The following is a 25592-nucleotide window of genomic DNA, read 5'->3' on the forward strand; positions in this document are numbered from 1 at the left end:
TGTCACCATCCATCTTCTCTTGCACTGCACTTGTGCTAATTGTGCCCCACATGTGAAAGCACTCCAGGCCACCCGAGCTGGCCCCTTGTTTGCCTACAGGGGACCATCGCTCCCCCACCCCCCCCCCCCCCCTTCTCTATCTGTGCACATGTATGTGAAGGTATGTTGGACCACAAGTTATGATCCACCCAGTGAATAACTTCTAACCTATTAAGTGCATGTGACATCCAACACTTCCAATAGGTTGGCACCACCGTGATGATCACTTAGTGAAATGATCACCCCATAGACTCATCTAGTGGGCCACACCATAGCAGACAATATCTAGCGATTGATAAATAGAAAAATAAAAGCATTGTCCACTCAATGAGTGGATGTGGCTAATTTTTGTACAAGGTGATCCTCATGATCAGGCCAACTTATTGGATGGGTTGAGGTTGGAAGTTATCCACTAGGTGGACCAAAACTTGTTGTCTGACCGGTTGGACTTGAGACCTTCTATATGTATGTTACCCATATATCATCCTTAACTCCTTGATGGTAATCAACCTATGTAATCAACTTTTATATAGCGGACCCCAAATAGAATCCATAACCGCCGATGTCTCAACTCACAACAGATTTGGCCTATGCCCATTATGGTGGTTGTGACTTTCTGTATTGGCAATTTAATGAAGTTATGAATGTTAATGAAATTACATTTTGGTTATTCTCATTTTATCAGCTTAATAGTTGCAATGCGATCTGACACTGAATCCAAGTACAGCCTAGAGAGGTTATGAAGGGATGCAAGAGCAACTGACCTGAAACAAGGATGCTAAGAAATTCTGTTCACGAGCATCTATATCTTCAGGGGTTATCTTCTGCTGCTTCAATCTCTTATTTTCATCAAGGGGATTGAAGAGGGTGTACAATTGCTACAAACACAACATCCTCTTCAGTTTAGATAATTTTTTGACCAAGAAACCACTCAAACATTAATAAGTGTGCTTCATAAAATAGGATTTCCATAGAGAAAATGAAGATGTCATTGTACCATCATATCCTCGAATTGTAAAAGATACCGAGCACGAATTGTATACTCGACTCTCTTACAGAACTTTACAAACTCAGCCCGCTCCGGACCTTTGTCTGAAAGGCAATTAAAACTTCAGAATTTTCTGGGTCCATCCAATAATGAAATGAAGAATAAGAAAAAAAAAAATCAAATTGAGGAAATACAAACACAATTGAAAGGAAAAATGCATTATAAAAGCATCCCATGTACTTGAGTCAATCAGAACATGGACCTGAAGAAAAATAAAATAAAATGCATACACCAAGTTCAAAAATCTAGAGAACCATGTTGAATCAATGCAAAAAATGTAGAAGCTATAATCAATAAGGAAATATACAATACCCAATGCAAAGTAATGTCCTAGCTCCGGCCAACATTCTATAAAGGAAGGCCACCTTTCAGCAAACCATTCATCAAGTGGGCCCCACTAGGATGGGAATGCTACAAAACAAACTCCACCATTGGAATGTCCTACCAATACAATTCAGACTTCTTTCTTTTGTGGTAGGTTAGTTGGGCTCAAACCATAGCCTTAATCTTGAAAGAGTGTTGAACCAAAATTTGTGGACTTGTTCCCATTGAAATGAACCATTGTATATGTTTATTCTTAATGATCAACATGTGGACCAATTGACTGTGAATGCTTGATGGAAGGGATTTTTTGTCATAAAGTATCTAGGAAAGATTGTTAGGTCTGCATACTGGCAAAATAAAGAATGGAGGGAAATGGCTTTAAGTCACACCATTCATTCACTTCCTTAAGATGGTATTTTCCCCCACCACGAATAAAATCTGATTCTGCAATCTGGGTTGTTTAATGCTTGGGATGGGTGAGCCCTCAGGATCTAACGATATCTACATGATCTTGAGGACCTTCGCACAAAGCCGAAGATGGACGCTCTACATCAAGCAGTCCAAGCAACCACTACGGGAGTGGAGAGGATCTGATCACCCCTCTGATTCTATAGCTAAGATAGTCCCTGAATTATGATTAACGGTCTAGTTCGTCTAAAGGCAAGCCTTAATAGACAAATAAGTATTATTCCTCTCCTTATTTTCTCTCTGGGAAACGCTCTCAATTGGGATACCTTTAATGAGAGAATGCCACCCTCTATTGAGAGGATATGAGAGGAGTTTGGATGAGTAGAGCTTATCCCTATCACATTTAATCTCTCTCCCTTATTGGCATCCTCTCTCTCGTGCAAATTCAAATTTAAATTTCAAGAAAAAGAATTGGAAAAGGGTCATGAGAAAATTATTATAGAGGAAACCATGTGAGACCTACTCATAAGAGGTTGCCCACAGGCCCATATCCAACACAGGTTACTTGCAACCCATCCCTAGGATACAATGAGCTTAAAACTCTCTTATTGACTTGTAAGACTTCTATTAGGTGGGCCCCACGTGATCAAAGGTTTGAATGATCTGACTGATGGATATTCAGATTGAGCATATTGGTGTAGCCCACAATGGTTGTGATCGGTTTAGATATGTAATGGGTTGGTGTGCTTGGACTGTGTTATATATCCACAATACTTCAGTTCAACATGGACTCTATCAAGTGTGGAGACTCGTGAGCTAGGAGTGGTGTGATGGGTTGGACTACTTCAGGCCCCTTTACTATAAATGCAGGTCCCAATCTCTTCCCCTACATAGGCATAAAACCCAAGTCCCATTGCAGGGTGTAAGGTGCGGAATATCAAGAAACATCCCCGTCAACGGAAAGTAAGAATGGCTTCCCACTCAGGTGTGTCTTTAATATTAAAGTTTGTTTGATCTCTAAGATTGATGCATGATGCGATCTGTTATTTCACAATTAAGTCTAACAGTTAGTATCGGAGTCTCCTGTGCATCATGTTTATTTTCCACTCAATTCAATGGCCATGACTGAAAACTCTTTCAATGTAGATGTCATTATCTCCATGCATATTCATCAATAAAAAGAAGGGGAGACAACGAGTTTCCAACGGCACACCTGTCGCTTTGACAATCAAAGGAACTGGCGTCGAACTGACACTCGTTGGACCATTGAGAGTCATTCTGGTTGTGAAGATGGCAAAACCGGATGAACCCCATCGTTAGTGCTGCCGTAAAAGGAAAAAAAAAAAAACTAAGTTGTTGTTGATAGTGGCCGTGTCAGTGCAAACCGCAGCTCTAATTGGAGGGCGCCACAATATCGAGACTGCAATATTTCATTTCCTTTCCAGTTGTTGATGATTTCTTGGCAAAACATCGTGTGTTGTTGGTATTATGTAATATCAATGGATGTTTTAGATAGAAGGTTGGATGGATGGTTGGATGGTTAGATGGGATGGTTAGACCAATTTCTTACGACGACACATGCTTTTAGGCCCCCATTAAATGGAAACTTATTGTGTATACGTTCTTTTTGCAAGTTTTTTAATTTCAAAATATGCAAATATGTGTATTTTAGCATCTCCTAAAGTTTCCCTAAAAATTCCATCGTTTTCCCTATGTTTCCCTACATTTCTGGTTATCAGAGATATTATAGACGATATTGATATTGTTTCCATATCCCTAGCCAACAAAATTTGCAGCGATACCGATACTTCGAACACTGCTGGACAGTTCATTAGAATATCATGGCCATTTGATCTAAGATGTCCATTAGGACATCATTCATGTCAAGATCTAAATCATTCATTTGTGTGCTGTGACCTTGAGATTTGAATTGCCCATATCGACACCACTGCTTGTTAAATTTGGGGTTATCCCCTTGATTGACATCATATTATAAAATAAGTTATCGATTAGGCTGAATTTTGGAAACCCTATTTATGGCCCAATTAGTTAGATTGGTATGGTTGATAACCACCCATTCTTTCAATGGTACATCATGTTTATCTACTCTTGATTAGGTTACTTTTTGGGCATGTTTGCTTATTCTGAATGGGCTAGGTTTTAGGCCCGTCTTTCGTTAATATAGGGCCCGGTTTTAGACCTTGTTTTGGGCCCAAAATTGTAGTTCGTCACACTTGTCCAAATCTGTTGATCTATGCAAAGATCAGGAGATCTGATCACTCTGGGATGTGGGGCCCACACATGTTTTGATGAGATTGAGCTCCATGACCTCTAAATAGATGGATCGGTGTATGGGGCCTGAAATGCATCCAATGTGCCAGCCCTTGAATGGTACATGCGACGTCAATAGATTGCGACCCACTTTTGGCCCCCTTTGGAAGATCTAATCTAGTGGTTTTGCTCTCCCCGTCAAGAGTTTCAAAACAAGCGGTCACTTGCTTCGATCGGGTTTTGGATCACAAAGATATTTGACTAACAAGATTGATTGCTCATTAAGTGGGCCTTATCACATTATGCAATGGTAAGATTATGATGAAAATTAAAGTGAGTGATAAAATTGATCAATCTAGTCCGTATATGATAGACTTGATAATTAAGAATCATTATACTCAGGTTGTCATTTTTAGTACAGGTGAACCTAACTAAATAATGAGAGGTTGGTAGGATTCACTTGACAAACAACCTTGGTATTTCAGCATACATATGGTATAATGCAATTGAGTCCTAATCTGGCCCAAAATAAGGAAATTGCCCATATTCATGGTTAATATCAACCATTGACCTTTAAAGCGTTAATCCAACTATTAGTTTTAAGAAAGATACTTTGGCCTATGGAAGGGTGCTACCAGGAGCGTAGGACTCTTAGAGGTGATACATGCAGACATTTGTGGATTGTTCCTTACAACATTTTGGAATGGGTGGAAGTGTTTTATTACCTTTAGATGATTACTCTCATTATGTTACACATACTTCATATACAATGAATAAGTTACCCTAGACACCTTTAAGTCTTATAGAATACCTATAGGACTCTGACATCGTCACGTAATACACCATGCATATCCTTAATCAAGTCCCAAGCAAGGTTGTATCAAAAACCTTAATTTGTGACACCTTCATGTATGGGGTTGTCTTGCATAAGCCGAGCTTTTAAACTACAAGAAGGAAAACTTGACCCCAAGATAGTTAATTGTTGGATACCTAGTAAGGTTAAAAGGTTCTAGATTCTATTGTCCCTATTAGGATTGTGGATATTGGGAACTCCGGTTTTATTAAGGATACTGTAAATAGCAGGGGTGCCAACTCTTAGGATTGATGCCATAGAAGATGAATTAAAACCCATGGAAGGACAATAAGATCTAGAATATTGATGAAGAACCCAAAGGGATTGAACCGATCGGTAGTAAATGGGTATTAAAAAAAGAGAACTCTATGGATAATATCAAAGGAGAATAGTTGCTAAGGGGTTCTAATAAGCAGATGCATTAATTTTAAGAAAATCTTCTCTTCAGTATCAAAGTATTGTGCTTTTAACATACAAACAAGGATTTTACTCACACATATCGAACATCCAATCATTTGGAATCGATTGGATGTATAGATGCAAACCTTGTTAGTTGCCTCAATAGTAAAAAGTTTACATCTGGCTACATTTATTATGGAATTATCTCAAGAAGAGCGTGCAATAGTATGGTTTCATATTTCATATGCTTGGAAGCTGAATGCGTAGCTTGTCTCAAGGCCATGCATCAAGCGATGTGGCTTCAATTTTTCTCAACACAGAATTGTTAAATGTCTATAAAACTCATTCGCATGAAGCAAATAATAGCGAGTCTACTCCCTAAATGCCATTCCTCATGCTACTTATAAGGCATATATCTTCTATGAGATTTGTTGACCTTAGGGAAATACTGGACTAGTGGGAGTTTTAGTTTGATTTGATTCATGTACAACTATTAAAGAAGTACTGGATTGGAGATCTTATTTATTTTGATGATTTTCTCACACTTTTTTTTTTTTTAGTTTCTCCTTTAATGTGGACATTTGTTTTGAGTAAAGCAGAATTTTGTTTGTCTCATTGGAAACAAGTAAAATTCCTAATAGAGATAGTAGGACCATTTAAAGATAGGCATATATAATTGTATTAGACACATAATCTTCATACCGTACTTCTATGCCCTTGATTTATGTTATTGAGGTTGTTGGTATCCATGGTCATGATTCATCTCAATTGAAAAAGGTTAATGTTGTGATGACTACCATTATCCAATATCACTTGTCTTGATGAACCAAATCTAAGAAGTGTTGCTCATATTATCCAATGGTGGCATTTAAAAAAATAAAATAAAATAAAATAAAAAATCTAATGGGTACCTATTGGAAAGTTTCAAACAAATGTGTTTTATAAAAATTTTCAAAAAAAAAGAAGAAAAAAATCTTCTTTGATCGATCAATAAAAACCTTGTTTGATTGATCAATAAGACTTTTACTAGGTGGGCCCCACGTGATCAAAGGTTTGGATGATCTGACTGTTGGATCTTCATATTGAGCATACCAGTGGTCCTCATAATGGCTGTGATCAAATAAGATACATAATGGGGTAGTGTGATTGGACTGTGTTACGTATCCATAGTATTTCAATTAGACATGGACTCTATCTAGTATGGAGACTCCTAAGAGAGTAGTTGTGATCGGTTGAATTACCCTAGGCCAATTTTCTACAAATATGAGTCTTGGTCTCTTCACCAACATAGACAAAAAACCCGCCTCATTGCAGGCTTTTCAGGAGGGTGTAAGGTGCGGAAGATCAAGAAACATTTCCATCAATGCAAAGGAGGAATGGCTTCTCACTTAGGTATGTCTTTAAGGTTAAAGTTTGTTTGATCTCCAAGATTGATGCCTAGTGCAATCCATTATTCCACAATTAAGTCCAACATGATCTTCATCGAGCAATATTGGTAGATCGACATTGAACAATTTAGCAATTAAGATGCTTAGAAAAAGTCAATGTTATTTGTTTCCACAGTGAAAAGACAACAGTCTAGAACAGTGGTTACACTAGTGGAAACTTGAGATAGAAAAAAAAAAAAACTCATTTTGAAAAATTGAAATGTGTACAGAGAATTGAATCTCTATACCAATATGGCTAGTCAAATGACGAAAACATAGATGACCCATTTCAAATTCAACAGAATTGGGAGCACCCACATGACGAAGGCCTCGAAAGTTACAACCCAGTTGATAAAGAAATTGTTCAAATTATTAAAAAAGAAAAGAACAAATTAAAGCTCCGTACCGATCTTGCTAGTCAATCGCTCTATAAGCGTAGGCTTTGTAACTGAAATAACAGGTTCCGGCTCCAAGTGAATAACATCTTTGATCTTCTTTGTCATTGCTGCAGCCAATAGATGAAAGGAGATGAAGAGAGAAATGGAAGATAAGAAGAAATATCTGACGATTGGAGCTTGAGCTCAAGAGACTGTTTAAGAAGGCAGTATTCAAAAGATCAAATTCCAGGCTTGGAATGAAGGGTTTCCCTTTGGAATCCTACAGATTTCATGCTTAGCAAGCAAGAAAAGCCAAGAAGAATAGCTCTGTTTAAACGACGGTTTGTAGCCGTTGGACTCCTATAATAGATAGTTCACCACCATTTTGAAAATGTGGTCGGTCATCCTCCTTCATATGTGAACTCATGTACAGGGCCATCAAGACCATCCAAATTGGAGGACACATTGTGAATGAGAATGTCTCTAAAATCACGTAGACTAACCGATCCTAACCATTCAATTGCTGACCATCAAATGGGCGGTGAGAAGTAAAATAGTGAGTGCGTACGAATTCCCGAGGGAAAAATCAGATAGTTGTTATCATCTTCATAGCGTGATTCTTGTGTTATGCTCCATCCACAATTCAGGGATTTGGACGGTCTGGATTACCTTATGACCATGCCATGCATAGGTTGAAGAGTCACCACCATTTTGAACCATCATAGGAATCTCGCCCCTGTTTTTAACGATGATGATGATGATGATGATGATCAATGTTAGAATTTCAAGCACCACACACATGCATGTACAACATATGGACCTATCATTTGCAGGTCCCCATAAACAACGTGATCGAACAATCCTAGCCACAGATTGAAGGACTTCTTAGAATTGCAAATGGATGGCTGTAAAGAAGTGTAATCACTCATCATCTATCCTCAAATGGTAAAAGTCATACAATCCAGTGAAATATGATGTACGGCCATATATCGTAGGGCCCAGTAGATAACGGTTCAGATCTTGTACATGTACGCCGGAGAGCTGAGTGCTTGAACCAGATTTCAACAGGAATTACATGACACCCCGGCACTATGGTATATTATACACATGCATACATCCACTTGGACATGATCATGCATTTAGGCCAATCCAGAGCACCGGAGTTGTGGGTCCCACATTGAATGGGGGGCAGCCCAATAACCACATTAATTGATCCTAGCAATCTGACCACAATAAAATGGACGGTCATAACGAAAATGGACCACAGCCAAAATTCAATGCGCAGATTCCAGTATCAAGGATCATCCGATGAGTCTGAGTTTTTTAGCCATTGGCCTATCAACTGCTGGGCCTACATTCTTGAAGCTCTACTCTAATGTACATCTATAACACGTGTAGGGCTGATATGTACATGAATTGTGGTATGATTTCTCTGAAAAGGGTAAATAGAATAAAACGGTCGGACATAAAAACCATGAGACAGGCTTGCATGCCTTGTGATTGATGCCGTGCAGGGCCCCACCAGAAAGCAAGCAAAGTAGATGATTTCATGGTGGTGGGACCGGGACCCACTATACGCATAAAAGTTGGTTGCTTTTGGCTTTCTTTGCCTACGGCATTGGTGGTACAGATTTCATGCTTGATGGGTCCATTAATATTCAATCTACAATGATTTTATTTACACAAACAAGACCTCTTATGATTTATCAATTCCTCTTCTCTTTTTCTTTTTATTTATTTAAATTTCACTAAATGTATGCTGTGAAATGCAAATATGTTTGGAACGGTGTATGATATTGGTTGCAGATCTGCATTCTAATAAGTAGGGTCATTTTGGTAAAGAATGGCGAAAATAGGAATGTAATTCTGTAGGGTTACTTACTGTAGTACTGCAGTAGGCAGTTTTGCATTCTAATAGGTAGGGGTATTCTGAGAAAAAAAAAAGGGTAAAGAGAGGATTGTAATTTTTGAATACAGTGGATGGAAGTATTTCAGGAATCGTGAGATAGGCAGATGGGAATTTTTAATTAAGAAATTTAGTAGGTTTATTTTGGGAATTAAGAAGACAATTTAAAACAGGATTATAGTTTCAGTATCAACATTGGCAAACTTGAAACTCGGTCCCTAAAAGTTTTAACTCTGGAGGGTTGATGCGGTGAGTTGGATGAGTCATGTTTTCTTAATTATTTTTAATCAATCCTTAAGACTGATTAATCATGAAATTTCATTATATTTGCTAAGACCAAACACATCCTAAGTAATATAATATATCATATATTAATAATCATAACATAATGTTATATAAGTCTAGAGCTGTACATGAATTGAGTTAGCTTGGTTAACTCACTCAACTCGGCTCGGAAAAGCCGGAAAAAGCTTGACTCGACTGGGCTTGAATTCGAGCTGAGACGAGCTAATGTTTTGAGCTCAAAAAAATTTCGAGCTGAGTCTGATCTGGACCGTTCTCGACTCAAAACTTGACTCGGTTCAAATCAATTCAGCTCAGATCAGGTTCATTTAATATAAATATTTATATATCTAAATAAATTATATATTATATATATTAAAAACCTTAAAAACCTAAACTCGAAGTCAGCTCACAGGCTTGAACTTGAACGCCTTGAACTTGAGCATGGCTCGAAAGATCGAGCTCAAGCTTGGCTCAAGCTGGCCCAAGCTGCTGACCAAGTGGCCAGACAGGTTCAAGGACCAAGCCGAGCCAAATTCCACTGGCAGACTGAGTGGAGACACCACGTTTCAACACTTGAGGTCTTGGTATCGATCCCTAGTGGGGGTGGCTAACATGGAGTGTGTGTACTGACATGGGTGTGTACTAACAAGCTAACCCAAAAAATAAAAGGTTCAAAGACCAAGCCGAGCTGAGATCAAGTTAGGGTAGCCTACTGGCTTAGCCAAGCTGAGCTGGGCCACGCTCAACTCGTGTACAACTCTAATAAGTCTTATGTGACTTCTTTAACCAACAACTTAATGTGAGATTGGCTTGGCCAGGTTTTGTTTGCCAGTAAAAATTTGGAAGAACCAGTTTTTGAGTTTTGCTGTTTTAATTTCTCATTCTGTCACATGAAAACAGTACGGGGTTGACTCGGATGAATCGGAGTCGGTCGGAGGCTAACCGACCGGCCTTTAGACTGGGAAGGTAGGGATTATTGGTAAATATCCCCGAACACGAGACATCCTAGGAATCCCATTTGTAAGGGTTATTGCAAGGCCTATTCTATAGAGAAGTGTTGGCAAAAAAAAAACAGAACCTGAAATGCAACATGTAGCTGGTTCTTCAAAAACAAAAGACATAAAGAGGGAGAGGCATAGTTTCCACAGCTTCTCCTTTTGTACAACTGGGGCCCATGATTCAGTAATCCAGACCATTTCTCAGGACCTATCTTGCCATTCTGGACAAACCATGCCCCAAAACTCTCCTCGACACAACAACCTGGACCCTTCAATAAGCAGCCTGCAGATAGTCATAAGGAAATTGAGCAATAGATCTACACTCCCTGAGAAAAAAACAAGAAGCCAAATATCAGAACTAATATCTTCCAGCATAGATCATCGCCCTTCAGTTCCATAGGCCACTACACACTGAAAAATGGACCACCCGATGGGCTACGGATCGTACTCCAAACAGCAATAAAAAGAGGAAAAAGATGAATAACAAGGTTTGGAATGAACTATTATTGTGTCAAGGTATCTGCTTCCATTGATGTCATTAGACCCCAAAATATGCTAAACTAGGAACCTCAACAAGATAGGGAAAGACCCTAAAATAAAATAATACTTAATTTCCCAGACACAAGCGGTGCCTAGTTAGTTGTTCCTTACATTGCATATTCCAAGACCTCTTTCTCCCTCTTTAATATTTAGATATAGATATATATACATGGGAATGGTTGAGATGATATGTGTGGATATGTACATGAACCATGCTGCCTTCTTTTTCTTGCATACATCTTGCCATCATAGTAGCTCCCTCCCTCCCAAGATGGCAAATTCTTTTAACCCCATCTATTTAAACAAAAAAAAAAAAAAACATGCTCATGTATTCCTTGGGCATGCAAGGGGCATGAGAATGCACAAACAAGCCAAGCATGCGAATGCTGATGGTGGCCACTTGCGTGTCCCACTACTTGTTCCAAGACCTCAAAAATGGTTTCTCAATTGAATCATGGGGGCCAGGATTCGAACGAGGCAAGTTCGTCCATGGCATGGCGGCAGAGGCGGAGGATTCGCGTGCGCTTGAATAGCTGGTTTGATTAGAGGTGAATGTGAAAATATCACCATTGCCTGAAATTCCCCCACTGACAAAGTTCCTTGCTGGAGCATGTTGCTTGGAGTCTGTGGACTTGTTTTGTGAATGGGCTTGTAACTTGTTACATTGGGATAGGACACTGAAGAGGCTTCCGTCTGTATTGCTACTGCCTCCTTCCAGGCACTGACCTGTGGTGCCGGAAACCTCAGTGCCAGACCAGCCATTACGGGCCCGATGATCACCAGAGAACCAATTGTGACCTAACATCCCACCATTAACCGGAGGCTGGAAAGGAGCTGCGCGGACAGGATCAGCAGGCCACTCCTGTATGTCGCCTGAAGAGAAGAGTTCTTGGGTTGGGTATCTGCCGTTGGAATACATATTCTTCTGCATGATTTGGTGCAGGTACAAGTCTTTCTCTCTTATCTGTCTGTCCTCAAACAACCGCTGCTGCTGCTGCTCCTGGAACTGCCCAGGAAACTGCCCATTTTCACTTGGGCAGTTGTTTCCTGTCAGAAACTGTAATCCTGATTGTTTTAGGCTATTTGTAGGCTCCTCCGGATAAGACTGAAGCATTTCCTGCCCCTTGAGGAAGGTCGGGAGTAGCTCGCTATGGTCTTGGTTTGCATATGAACAAAACAAAGGTGGCCCATTGTCCACGTGCAGAGCTGTTCTGGGGTTGTCAGATGGTCCATGCAACAGCGGTTCTCGAGGCTCTTCTTTGGGCATGTTGGTCTCCAAATCAATCATGCGAGTGGGCTGCTCTTCAACAAGCTGCTGTTTCCCTGGTGATAACTCACTGGAAGACTTGTATCCATGGCTCATTGAAGTAGGGTGGTAGTATGAATTGGGAATTTCTACTCCCTGCCAGACATCTTTAGCAGAAGTGGCAGAAGCTTTGGGTTTGGCAACATCCTCTGTAGGATTCATCTTCTCCAAGAACTTTGAAGGAATGGGAGCATTGCCTTCCTGTTTTAAGATCACTTGGTTGCAATCTTCTGAATCTAGAACCATGGGCTCAAGCTCATCATGAGGTCTGTTGAGCGAAGGAATTCGCTGAAGAGGCGGGCAATGGGTGGAGTGAGGAACCGAATCATTGTGGTCTTCGCACTTCTGTGTATTGATGGTGGGCCCTTGTTCGGTTTCCCTGCTATTATCTCCTTGTTCTTTAAGTGGCGTTTCAGGATCCTTTTCCTCCCCATTCACATCCTGGCCATACAATTAGCAGACAGAAGTTAATACCTTATTGCAGGAAATGAGAGAAGTTTATTTTGTTTCTTTTTTTCTTTTTTTTTCAAGGAAATGAGAGAAGATGCAACTGTCTAATCATCCAATCTTTCTTTTGACTAATCTATCGATCAATCGATCGAGAGAGACTAAAATCAGTTCATGGCACAATATTACATCTGTCTCTTGGCATGGAAATACACAGGGATCCATATCCAGAGTCCAGACCGTTGATCCGATAATCCTCACGATGGACATATCATGGCCCAAAAGTTCCCCATATGATGACCCAAAAGTTCCCCAGATAGGAAGACCATTGATACATCACTATCCACATTCAAAAGAAAATAGGCTGAGAATCCGAGGGTTAGGATCTCTCAATTTGGGAGATTTTGGGGGGCATCCACGATCATATCAGTGCCACCACACCAATAGTCTAGGATTACCAGCGCCTTCAAACCTGACCATCTTGGACTTGAGCAGGTCACCAAAACAGCTCATGTCACTGAAACCCCCGCTTGGGAAAAAGGAACTGTTTGAACTGTTCAGGTAAGGTAATCCACTGGGTCAAAGCATTCAGGTCAATGGGTCAAACATTTACTTTGTTGTTTTTAATCTTTATTCATATCGGAAGCTATATTGACATTAACAGGCCAGACTGGTTTCGACCTAACAAGTCCTCCCTACAAAAAAAAGAAGAAGAAGAAGAAGAAAAGAGACGGGATTGGGTACATTGTACGGGTTTTAAGTGTCGCAAATCATGAAACATGGGCTCCATGCAATTGGAATCCTGCTACTGAGCAAACTATACGTTCACTCAAGGTTGATACCATATAGTTTCCTCATTTGCTTCCATAAGAACCGTGAAGTCATACCTAAGAAGGTGCCTGCCAAAGACCACAGCATAACAGCTCATGATCTTCGGACTATAACAATGATAAGGGCTACAAGGATCAAAGTACCTATACTGAGTTTGTATCGACGCAAGAAAGAGTGAAGTAGCAAACCTCATTTGTTACAATTATCTTTTTGTCCGCAATCTCTTGCTCCAAAGACTTCCTCCATTGTCGCCTCTGCAACTGCCTTTTGCTGTGGTTTGTGAAAGCTGCTGGGAGATCTCTGCATGCCAATTGCAACCTATATATGTACACAGGAGTAAACTTTCAGAAGACAAATTTTATTTTTCAGTAGGGGAAAAAAAGTAAACCATGTGTCTTGAAGTACTAACCAATGCTCGTGCAACTTCTTCCATTCTTCCTCCTCAAATGCTTTGTATGGTTGTACATCAAAACTTTTGATGTCACCCAAAACACGGTTAAGGGATTTGGATTGAATGCCCTCATCACTTTGCTTTATCTTCTTAACCAATTGGTGCTGCTTCCTGCTTATCTGAAATGTTTAAAAGCAGGTGATCAATTACAAAAATTCTGAAAAGCAAGGATTTCTTTAATCAAGTTGAGATCTCTCTTTTAATCTAGCCGAGATATCATTGATGTCTCTCATTACAATGAGAAAGCAAGTGTTGGAAGAAAAAGGTGCGACTGTTCAGGAAGAATGTCATGATCTAGAAACGATGAACCAACCATTTGCATCGTATGGATCGTTAGAGATGTAGTGTACATTTCCTGGTAAATGAAACACAAACACATCTTCTTCATCATCACAGTCTTGTCCAAGCTTTTTCGGTTTGGCTTTGAAAATCCTGTTCGTCAATCCTTCAAAACATGATTCTCATGAAAGCTTGGCAAAAGTTCTAAGACTGGCTGCCTACTGGACACAAACCTCCTCTATCACACAGGCTTGGGACCAACTGGCACATGGCTGCTAAGTGGAGTTCATGAAATAACATAATTGCAAGAATAAGAGCATAAGACCCTAAGATATCATACATAACAATCCTAAAATGAAAAGAATTCTATTATTACCAGAAGATTAAAGTTTTTTGTGCCTCCCAAGATGGAAACTATGGCATACTTTGCTAGTCGAACCTTACAAGTAACTAATGCAGGAAAAGAGCCTGAACCATTCAATATTTTCTACAGCCTAAATGATGCCAAGTGGCTACTGGAAGTGGTGATGACACTACAAGCCTATAGAATTTACCACCTATCAGGATAAAAGAGATACCAAACACCTTTCTTCATCGAGTTTGATCTTCAACTGAAGTTCCTACATAACTTCGATATACCTAGCAATTTCTGTTAAAGCTCGAGAAGAGAATCAAAGTACCTTAAATAAACATAGTGATACAGTGCCACCGCACTATAGCAGGGTTAATTAAATAAATATTTTTCCTCACAGAACTGTTAACCATTTATGAAATACAGAGAATGTTCTGACCTTGAAATAAGACATGTATTTAGCGGCATCACCAGAGCGGACGTAAAGCTTGTGTGGCTTTTCTTCTTTTCCAGAATTAATGACCACTTTGCCCTGTCCTGAAGCAACTGACACATTTCCTTGTTTATGCTTCCTGGATGCTTTCCTACAAATAAAAAAACCATGAAGTTAGATGCTTTATGTCATTAAAATATGCATAATGGTATTGATAAGCAACACCTATCTGGACAGATATTTAACCCTTGCAGACAATACATTCTACTCAAAATATATTGAAACTCAAGTCCAAGAGTAGCACAGTTCAACAATATAAGCCTCCCAGAGCTCAATTACACTAATTAATGACGTAAGGGTTCCTAGCTATGTAAAGCTTATTAAGTGGACTATATTTCCTGCCAAAAGCAATCAGGTAATGAGGTCACAGGCTATAAAAATCTAGACCATATTCATTTTTATTTTTATTTTTTTTGAAGGATTAGAGTAACTGTTTTTATTGATTGGCTGCACGGACAATGTCAAAGCAGAAAAAAATACAACCCACAAGACGACCCAAATTACATCCTAGAATCACAACCCAAACATGGAAGAAATTTCATAGACATTTACATTTCCATCCAAACCCCCTGACATCCCGGATACCCATTCCATTACATCTCTCTTGGACTGCCACACTCTTTTCCCACTATCCCTGTTTGTTGCAGAAACACTGATTGTTGTGCTCCCTCCAAATATTCCATAGAACAGCTAGCAAGACAAGCCGCCATATTGGTGAAAATGGCTGAAGACTGCCTTGCCACGCCGAAAAAAACTCTTGAACTGATCAAGGCATAACCCACTGAACACCGAAGGCTACTAAGAACCACTGTTCGAAATATCAGTATCGCACAATGTATCGCACCCTTGGGATACAGATACGGATTGGTTATCGCACGGGATATATCGTTTGTATCGCATAGTTTATCGCACTTTTTGGGAAACATGGGCAAACATTGGGAAAATGGTTGAATTTTTTAATGAAACTTTGGGGATTGTTAAAAAGGCCCTTAATACACACTTTTAAATCATAACATCTCAAAAAAAAAAAGATGCACATAATAAATTTCCTTTGTATAGGGTCCTAAGCTATGCGATGTTTAACTGAAAGGACCGCAGTAATGTTTTTGGGTTAATTGGCATCACAAACATGAACCCAATAATGCAGACTATTAGTTTGTGACCCCAATCTCTTCCAATGCTTTAGACTGTGCCATCAACGTTGATGCTTTAAAGAGGAATTATATGGTGTGTGAATGCCTCATTACAGATGATAAGCTGTTAATTTTGGCATCTTAGGCCTATAGTTTTCCTAATCCGGAAGATGTGATGACAGTTGCATCCCACCATGAATGGATGTTGCCTAAAAATCTACTAAACTGAAAGGCCCAGCAACCAACATTGGGACATTTTTCAGTTGAATGTGGGCCATTGTTAATATTTATATTTTTAACTGCTTATATGTAGGCCATAAATTATAAGATGAAGATTATCCTATCAAGGAAATTTTTTGGGTCACGGTCTATGTATAGTGGGAGTAACATGCCAATCGTCTAGATTTATGGACCCCACTTGTCAGAGCTGAAATCTTCCGTATACAGGGATCGAGTGACATTTAATTCCACTATAGTCAAATTTTATTAAATGTCTGATGTCCTTTCTATGGATGCACTCACATTAGTGTGGCATTTTTTGGGCCCCACCATAATGTATTTGTTTCATTCATTCTGTTCATCCATTTCTACGGATCATTTTAGGGATTGATGCAAAAAATCATAGGGATATAAGTCGCGGGTGGACCAGTAGAAAAAGATTTGATGAGGATAATGTGAAGAAGAGATGAGAATATTGAGAGAGAAGGAGGAGGAGAGTTTGGGAGAGATGATATGTGTTAGGCTTGCATGCCCTAACACATAATATTTTATTATGAAAAAGCATATAGTACACTGCAGGGGAATAGGGAAGTGTGCACATGCACTTACACTAAAAGGACACACTATAAATATAATACACTAGCATTCTCTATACTCCCCCTCAAGTTGGAGCATATATGTTGATCATGCCCAACTTGTCACGAACACGATGAAGAGCATCTCGACTCAAGGATTTTGTAAGAACATCAGCAAGTTGATTCCCAGATCGAACAAAAGGAGTGACAATTTCCTTAGAAGCAACTTTCTCCCGAATAAAGTGACAGTCAACCTCAATATGCTTGGTTCGCTCGTGGAAAACTGGGTTACGAGCAATATGGATAGCCGCTTGATTGTCACAGTGAAGAGGAATAGGACCCGAAGGAGGATAGTCAAGTTCTTCAAGAAGATTGCGAAGCCACACAAGTTCACATGTCGCATGAGCCATAGCACGATATTCAGCTTCAGCTGAGGACCGGGCAACAACTGGCTGCTTTTTGCTCTTCCAGGTTATAAGATTGCCACCTAGGAAGGTACAGAAGCCGGATGTAGAGCGGCGATCAAAAGTACTACCTACACAATCAGCATCGGAATAGCCAGAAAGATGAAGATGACCATGCAACTGAAAGTAGAGGCCAAGACCCGGGGCTGATTTTAAATACCGAAGTATGCGGTAGATAGCCGTGAGATGAGAAGTACAGGGAGCTTGCATGATTTGGCTAACAACCCCCACTGCAAATGAGAGATTTGGGCGAGTAATAGTCAGGTAAATAAGCCGGCCTACAAGTCGTCGATACATCTCGGGATCAGTAAGGAGAGGACCATCATCTGGTCGAAGCTTCTGTGAAGTATCCATGGGAGTGGTAGCAGGCTTGCACCCTAACATGCCGGTCTCCATGAGAAGATCGAGCGCATATTTTCGTTGTGACAAGACCAATTTGGATGATGAGCGAGCAACTTCAATTCCGAGGAAGTAACGAAGAGGACCAAGATCCTTGATTTCAAACTTGGTCTTCAAAAAATCTTTGACCTCCCTCATTCCAGCAGAATCACTACCGAACAAAACAATATCATCCACATAGACAATGAGAACCATGATGCCCGTCGATCGACGACATATAAAGAGAGAATGATCAGCATGACTACGAACAAAGCCAAACTCCAAGAGAGCCTGACTAAATTTTTCGAACCATGCACGTGGAGATTGTTTGAGTCCATAAAGAGCCTTCTTCAACCGACATACAAGTGCAGGGTTGTGAGAAGCAACAAAGCCAGGAGGTTGATGCATGTAAACTTCCTCTGTAAAATCCCCATGGAGAAATGCATTCTTAACATCAAGCTGAAACAAGGGCCATGATAAATTAACGGCCAAGGAGAGCACAACACGAATTGAATTAAGCTTAGCCACTGGAGAAAATGTCTCGAAGTAATCCACACCATGAGTCTGGGTGTAACCTTTAGCAACAAGACGAGCTTTATAGCGATCAATTGAGCCATCTGGAAGAAACTTGATTGTATAAACCCATCGACAGCCAACGGGCTTATGGCCTACAGGAAGTGGCACAAGATCCCAAGTATGATTCTTCTCAAGAGCAGACATTTCTTCCATCATCGCCTTTGTCCAATCAGGACTCTGAAGAGCATGTGAGAGAGATCTAGGAATAGTCTGTGATGAAAGGGAAGCTGCAAACGACTGAAAAGACGGTGAAAGATGATCATATGAAACGAAATTACTAATGGGGTGTTGAGTACAAGATCGTGACCCTTTGCGCAAGGCAATGGGAAGATCTAAACTCGAGTTAGGAGAGTCACCTGAACCAACATCCAAAGTAAGCGGAAGGGTAGATGACTGAGCTTGTGAAGATTTATCTCGACGCTGATACACCCGCAGAGGCTTAGGCTCAACCATATCACCAACAGGATGCTGAATAGAGGGGAGAGGAGTTTTCCCATGATCATTAGTGGAAAGAGGATAACAGTTATACTCCCCCTGACGTGCAAGAGGATCACAGAGGGATCTGCCTGGAGAGGAGAAAAAAGAAAGATCCTCAAAGAAGGTGACATCGGCAGAGACATATTTCTTGCGAGTCAATGGGTCAAAGCATTTATAACCTTTCTGACTCCGAGTATACCCTATAAAGACACATTTAATCGCCCTGGGACTAAGTTTATCATTACTCCCATCCAAAATTTGAACAAAGCATGTACAACCAAAAACTTTAGGTGGTAGAGGAAATGGGTTATCATGAGAATACAAAATAGTAAATGAAGATTTATAAGACAGAATACGTGAGGGTATACGATTAATAAGAAAAGTAGCAGTTAAAAGAGCATCACCCCAAAAATGTTTGGGTAGATGCAAACCAAGTAGAAGGGTGCGAGCAACGTCAAGAAGATGACGATTCTTTCGTTCTGCAATACCATTTTGTTGAGGAGTGCGAGCACATGACGTCCTAGATAAAATACCACGTTCCTGCAAGAAGGACAGAAAGGCAGTAGACATGTATTCTCCCCCATTATCAGAATGGAGGGATTTGATGGAACAATGAAATTGAGTGCACACTTCATGATAAAACACTTTAAATGCATAAAATACTTCACTTTTAGATTTCAAAAGATAAATCCAAGTAATGCAGGAATAATCATCAATAAAGGTAACAAAATATCTAAATCCAAAAGTCGAGGTAACCGAAGCTGGTCCCCAAACATCCGAGTGAACCAGAAGAAAAGGTTGAGATTTCCTCCCAGAAGAGCTAGGAGGAAACGTAGCACGATGATGTTTAGACAATTCACAAATATCACAGCATAATGGTTTAGTGACAGGTAAGGAGGGAAATAAAAGTCTCAATCTAGCAATGGATGGGTGGCCTAAGCGGCAATGCCACCGAGTCATTGACTCTTGATCTAGAGAAAGGGTACTAGAAGCGGCAACAGGTGTATCATCGAGAAGATAAACGCCTCCTCGCTCATGCCCCCCCACCAATCACTCTCTTCGTCTATAGGTCCTGAAACAAACAATAAGAAGGAAAGAAGGTAATGGAACAATTGAGTGATTTAGTAAGAGAGCTAACAGACAATAAGTTTAATGGAAAACGAGGCACATGCAATACGGAGGACAAAGACAAAGAAGAAGAGAGAGGGATGGAACCAATCCCAGAGATGGGAGATTGGGTTCCATCTGCGACTGTGACATACTGAGTGGGAGAAGAAGAAGAAGAATAAGAAGAAAAGAATTGCAACTTACCAGTCATATGGGAGGAAGCTCCAGAGTCAATGACCCAGGAGGTAGGAGAGGATGACGCAAGAAGGGCGGTACCTGACTGGGCCGAAGCTGCGTGAGAAATAATAAGAGACTCCCCTGAAGTAGACTGCTCAGCTGTCGGGGTGGAAGACTGTGTCTCAGAAGCAACAATGGAAGCAACAGAAGCAGCGGCATACGTAGGACGACCATGTAGCTGCCAGCAATAATCAATAGTGTGATTAGTTCCACCGCAATGTGAACAAATGCGGGAACCATCACGTCCTCGTCCACGTCCACCACGACCACGAAGACTACGGCCGCCACGACTGCGATCTAGATCGCGGCCTCTACCACGACCACCAAAACCAGAAATGCGCCCTGAGCTCAAGGATGGTACCCTAAGACCAAGGGAGTACTGATCGCCAACAAGATGTGCCGAACGCTCGGGTGGCACAAATGAATGAGAAGGAAGAGTAGAGATCATAGCACGCTGACACATGGCATAGACTGTCGTCAATGGGGGAAGAGGATCCTGCATAACAACCTGATCGCGAACGTGAAGATAATCAGAACTCAACCCAGCGAGGAACTGCATGATACGAGTATCATCCCGTTGCTTATGAGCATGTTCATGATCCTCTTTACATTTGGAAGGAAGAGGCTGATACATATCCAACTCATCCCACATACCCCGAAGCATCGAATAGTAGTCTTTTAAGGATCTGGAGTTTTGTTGAAACCGACCAATTTCTTGAATAAGCTGGAATACCCGTGAAAAATTCTGAGATTCCGAGAACATATCATGAAGCGTATCCCAAATGCCTTTAGCCGAGGATAAAAACATCACTGAGTGGCTAATCGAGGAATCCATGCTATTTAACAACCATGCAATAACTTGATAATTCTCCTTTGTCCAAGACTTGTAGGTAACATCTGTAGAGCTTGGGGAATCATCCAAAATATACGACAACTTGTCACAGGCTCCTAAAAATACTTTTACAGATTGTGCCCATTGAAGATAGTTGTCACCATTCAACTTAATGGAGGTAATCCGCAAGGGGTTAGATTCAAGAGACCCTATGCCAAGAGATGAGGGCCCTTTGTCAGCCATAATAGAGTCCAAGAGAAATAAACCTATGCCAAGAGACCCCCTATGCCAAGAAAGATTGATTCAAACAACTCTATCTCACTCAATCCTTCAACATAACAAGAGATAAACCTCAAACAAATGTCAATCATCCAAAATACCATGAAACGCAGTCAAATAGGGCCTGACCGAGTGAAAAACGGCCCAGCCGCACGCCCATTTGAGGTTAAAAACCTCTCAAACATTGATCTTAAGTAAAAAAATCCACCATGGATAGCTTGGGAGGAAGATTTCGGTCCATCTTGAGCAAAGAAACCGAAGAAAAGCTTACCGATTTGAGGTAGATCGAAGAAAAACGGAATCTGGAACCGATTTTCGAATTTCTCTATTTCGCCCAAAATACCATGAAATGAGGTCCAATAAATTCTGAAAAAATCATGACAAATCTTCTAAAATCAAGATCTATCAAACCCCTAAACTTTTAGCTCAAACAGAGCCCATGCGTCCGTACAACGCTGACGTCAGCCGTACGGCTGCTGACGTCAGCAAGGTGACGTGTCGCCTCTCAACCTGTTGGATGCGGAATGCCTTGAACTTGGCTTTGATACCAAGTAGAAAAAGATTTGATGAGGATAATGTGAAGAAGAGATGAGAATATTGAGAGAGGAGGAGGAGAGTTTGGGAGAGATGATATGTGTTAGGCTTGCATGCCCTAACACATAATATTTTATTATGAAAAAGCATATAGTACACTGCAGGGGAATAGGGAAGTGTGCACATGCACTTACACTAAAAGGACACACTATAAATATAATACACTAGCATTCTCTATAGGACCACACCAAAGGAAAACAATAATGATTGGATATCCACCATTAAAATCCTCCAAAGGCCCACTGTACTGTTTATTTGACATCCAATTTGTTGATTGGGTCCTAAAGACCCAGATGAAGGGAAAAAATAAATATCAGGTTGATCCAAAGCTTTTATGGCTCCCACAACGTTTTTAATGGTCAACGTTCATTCAACACTGTTTCCTGTAATCTGGTCCACTTGAGTTGTGGATATGGTTCAATTTTGGGCTCAACATTTAAAATGATCAGTAAAAACGGATGGACGGCGTGGATAAACCACATGTAATCACGGTGGAAATCAGTAGAGTTTACTCTGAAAGATAACAGCATACTGAGTACGCAATCACGTATTAACCCGTCACAGACAGGGGCACGACATCACCAAGTTATGTGGGTCCCACCATGATGTATTTTTTCTATCTACACTGTCTATACATTTGAAGAGATCATTTTATAGCATGAGCCAAAAAATGGGTCAGATCCAGAGCTCGAGTGGACCCCACCATAGAAAACTGTGGAGAAAGGTTTCAACGATGGAAATAAGTATCACCACTGTTTCCTGTGGTATGATCTTAGATTTTTATAAAATTTAGGATCAACCCTTAAATTATATGGGAAAACGGATGGACCACATACATTAAAGGTGGGCCTAAGTGAATTTACTGAGTACGATAAGCGCATACTGACTAAACGCACCACGCACCATGACAAGCCATCCGCGGACGCGGATTGGGCACTGTGTACTGAGTAAACTGTGGGGCCCACTGTCATTCACGCATTTTATCAAATCCGTCCATCCGTTTTATCATATAATTTCAGGGCTTTAAACGAAAAATTAATCATATCCAAAGCTCAAGTGGACCACATCACCTAAAACAGTTTGAATTGAAGTCTACCGTTGAAAAGTTCTTGGGGCCCACAGAAGTTTTAGATCAAGATGATATTTGTTTTTTCCATTCATCCATGTCTTTGTGATATTATGAACAGTTTGGATGACAAATAAACATCATTGGGGGCCTTATAAATATTTCAACGGTGGAAATCAATACTTCCACTATTTCCTTTGGAACGGTCTACTTGAGATTTTGATATACTTTATTTTTGGGCTCAACCCCTAAAATGATCTGGAAAAACGGATGGACGGAGTGGATGAACTAAAAAACCCCACAATGGGCCCTACAGAGTTTACTCAGTACGATAAGAGTGCACGGAGTGACTCAGTACGCAATCCTTTTTCCCCATCCACGTCGCGCCCCTCTTTCGCTTTCCCTCTCCATTTTCACCGCCATCCACGCAGTCCGATCCGAGTCTTTCACACACGCAAGCTCTCGTCCCCTCAAATCTCGTTCCGGAAGGAACGGTTAGTCGATCCGGCCTGATTCTTCGCCAGAATCTCCGAGAAAGAGTGAAGTTGAAGAAAATGGCAAGAAAATCCTACTTACCTGTCGAGTGGCCCACCTCCGATCACCGTTGCAGCCAGGTACACTCCGATTTCTTCTTCTTCTTTTTTCTTAATGGAGAGGAAATCTCGCCATATCGTCGATATATCGTGCAATATCAACGATATATCGGCCGATATTGGGATTTTGGATTTTTTGGTTATCTTCCGATGGTTATTGGGGGTGTATCGTCTCGCAGTGGTGCGATACTGATAATATCGGCCGATATATCGGCCGATAGTATCGATAATTCGAACACTGCTAAGAACATATGCCACATCTGTTGCACACAATGTTTTAAATATTGACAATATCAGCCAATATATCCCACAATATATCTCACCTGTGCGATACGAAATGCATAGGTAGTGCCGATATATCCCACATGTTCAATCTGGTGAGCATTTTCAATTTCCGATCCCTTTTTTTTGTTGAAATTATGTTAAATTAGTGTCAAATGGTTACAAATCCATTGGTTCTTCATGTTTTGCATGAAAATCATGGAGTTGGAGCTTTGATTTTGATATACATTGGTTCTTCATGTTCTCCATATTATTGTTTCGAAAATTTCCTTCAACTAGTTGTCGATTGAGACTAATTTCAAAGTATTTAGGAGTATTTGATGAAATAATCATCACATACACTCTAATTTTCAAAATTTGAGTGTAGGTAGTCCAAATTGAGGAAAATCGGAAATAATTGAAAATTTCCCCAATTTCTCCCAAATTGCTTGTAATGTTGCACTCAAAACATGAAATCAAGCATGTATGTGGGTTGATTTACTGATTTGTTAAGTCCTTATCAATTTTCAGAAAATAAAAATTATTTTTTGATTAAAATTTATTAAAATATTTTTATTTTCAAAATTTCCCTTCAACCAGCTATCAATTGAGACTAATTTCGAAGTATCTAAGAGTGTTTGATGAAATAATTATCACTTACACTCTAAATTTTGTGCATTTAATTTGAATATAGTTGCATTAGTTCAGCCAGACAGCGCATAGCTTAGGACCATATACGAAGGAAACATATTATGTGCACATCTATTTTGAGATGTTATGATTTAAAAGTATGTAAAGATCTTTTTTAACAATCCCTGAAGTTTCATTGAAAAATTCAACCATTTCCCCAATGTTTCCCCATGTTTCCCAAAAAGTGCAATAAATTACCCGATAGAAACGATATATCCCATGCGATAACCAATACATATTTGTATCCCAAGGATGCGATATGTAAGGCGATATCGATATTTCGAACACTGGTTGCACAAAAGAGCAATGGATAGACATGTGGTTTATCGATTTTGCTTCGCACACACACAACAGACATATATTGGGAAGGATAATTGCCCTCTTTTGAAGATTTATCAATTGTTACTATTCGATTCTGACCAACTCACCAAGCGAAATATGCCAACTTAAGAGTTGCCTTATAGAACCAAAAAGTGTGAAAAAAATCTTGACTACTTGCATAGTTGCATTTGAAGATTCTCCAAGCATCTTATAGAAAGATCTCATTGAGAATTTCCCATTAGGTGACACCTTTCGTACCATATCATCTTTGAAAGCCAGAAGAGGACGAACATTATGAAGCCGCTCTAAGAGTTGGACTAAGCCTACTGCCTCCTCATCTATTAAAGCTCTTCGACATGAGGGGCATCATACACCAACCCCATTCAAATGGGAATAGAAATCCGCAACTAACATATTCTTTATGGGGGAAGCCTTCCCAAGGATAGAAAGTCCATTGCCAGAGGCCTTTCATCACACCATGAGTTCTCCCAAAACCATATGCATTAACCTGGCCCCAAGAGAAAAAATCACACCAGGCTCGAACAGAGGAGCAACTGAATTAATGGCTCTCCAAATACTTGAAGCTCGATAATGTGAGGACTTCTTGACCTTCCATCCCCTCTCTTGGACCCCATATTTGGATGCAATAACTTCTCTCAACATCTTGCCAGCTTTGGATCCAAATCTCCATAGCTACTTGCCCAAGAGTGCCACATTCATATCTTCCAACACTAATACTCGCACCTCCATCTGATA

At 40.2% G+C, this 25592-nt stretch overlaps 2 protein-coding genes across 5 annotated transcripts in view; both read right to left on the bottom strand.

Annotated features, from left to right (window-relative positions):
* The window catches only part of LOC131246595 (uncharacterized), a 40459-nt gene extending 33135 nt beyond the window's left edge, over nt 1-7324 (bottom strand). The window contains exons 1-3 of the mRNA XM_058246860.1: nt 7176-7324; nt 1037-1131; nt 804-917 (exon numbers count right to left, since the gene is read on the bottom strand). Coding sequence (XP_058102843.1) covers nt 804-917; nt 1037-1131; nt 7176-7272 — 306 coding nt within the window. The 5' untranslated portion in view covers nt 7273-7324. The remainder of the gene's footprint in view (nt 1-803; nt 918-1036; nt 1132-7175) is intronic.
* A 3488-nt stretch (nt 7325-10812) lies between these two features.
* LOC131246597 (uncharacterized) overlaps nt 10813-25592 on the bottom strand; it is a 59681-nt gene continuing 44901 nt past the window's right edge. For all 4 annotated transcript variants that reach the window (XM_058246861.1, XM_058246862.1, XM_058246864.1 and 1 more), the window contains 4 exons: nt 14981-15125; nt 13869-14029; nt 13648-13777; nt 10813-12622 (listed from right to left, as the gene is read on the bottom strand). In XM_058246861.1, coding sequence (XP_058102844.1) covers nt 11288-12622; nt 13648-13777; nt 13869-14029; nt 14981-15125 — 1771 coding nt within the window. In that variant the 3' untranslated portion in view covers nt 10813-11287. The remainder of the gene's footprint in view (nt 12623-13647; nt 13778-13868; nt 14030-14980; nt 15126-25592) is intronic.

Source organism: Magnolia sinica, chromosome 5, assembly GCF_029962835.1.
Source record: "Magnolia sinica isolate HGM2019 chromosome 5, MsV1, whole genome shotgun sequence".
In the NCBI taxonomy this organism is placed as follows: domain Eukaryota; kingdom Viridiplantae; phylum Streptophyta; class Magnoliopsida; order Magnoliales; family Magnoliaceae; genus Magnolia; species Magnolia sinica.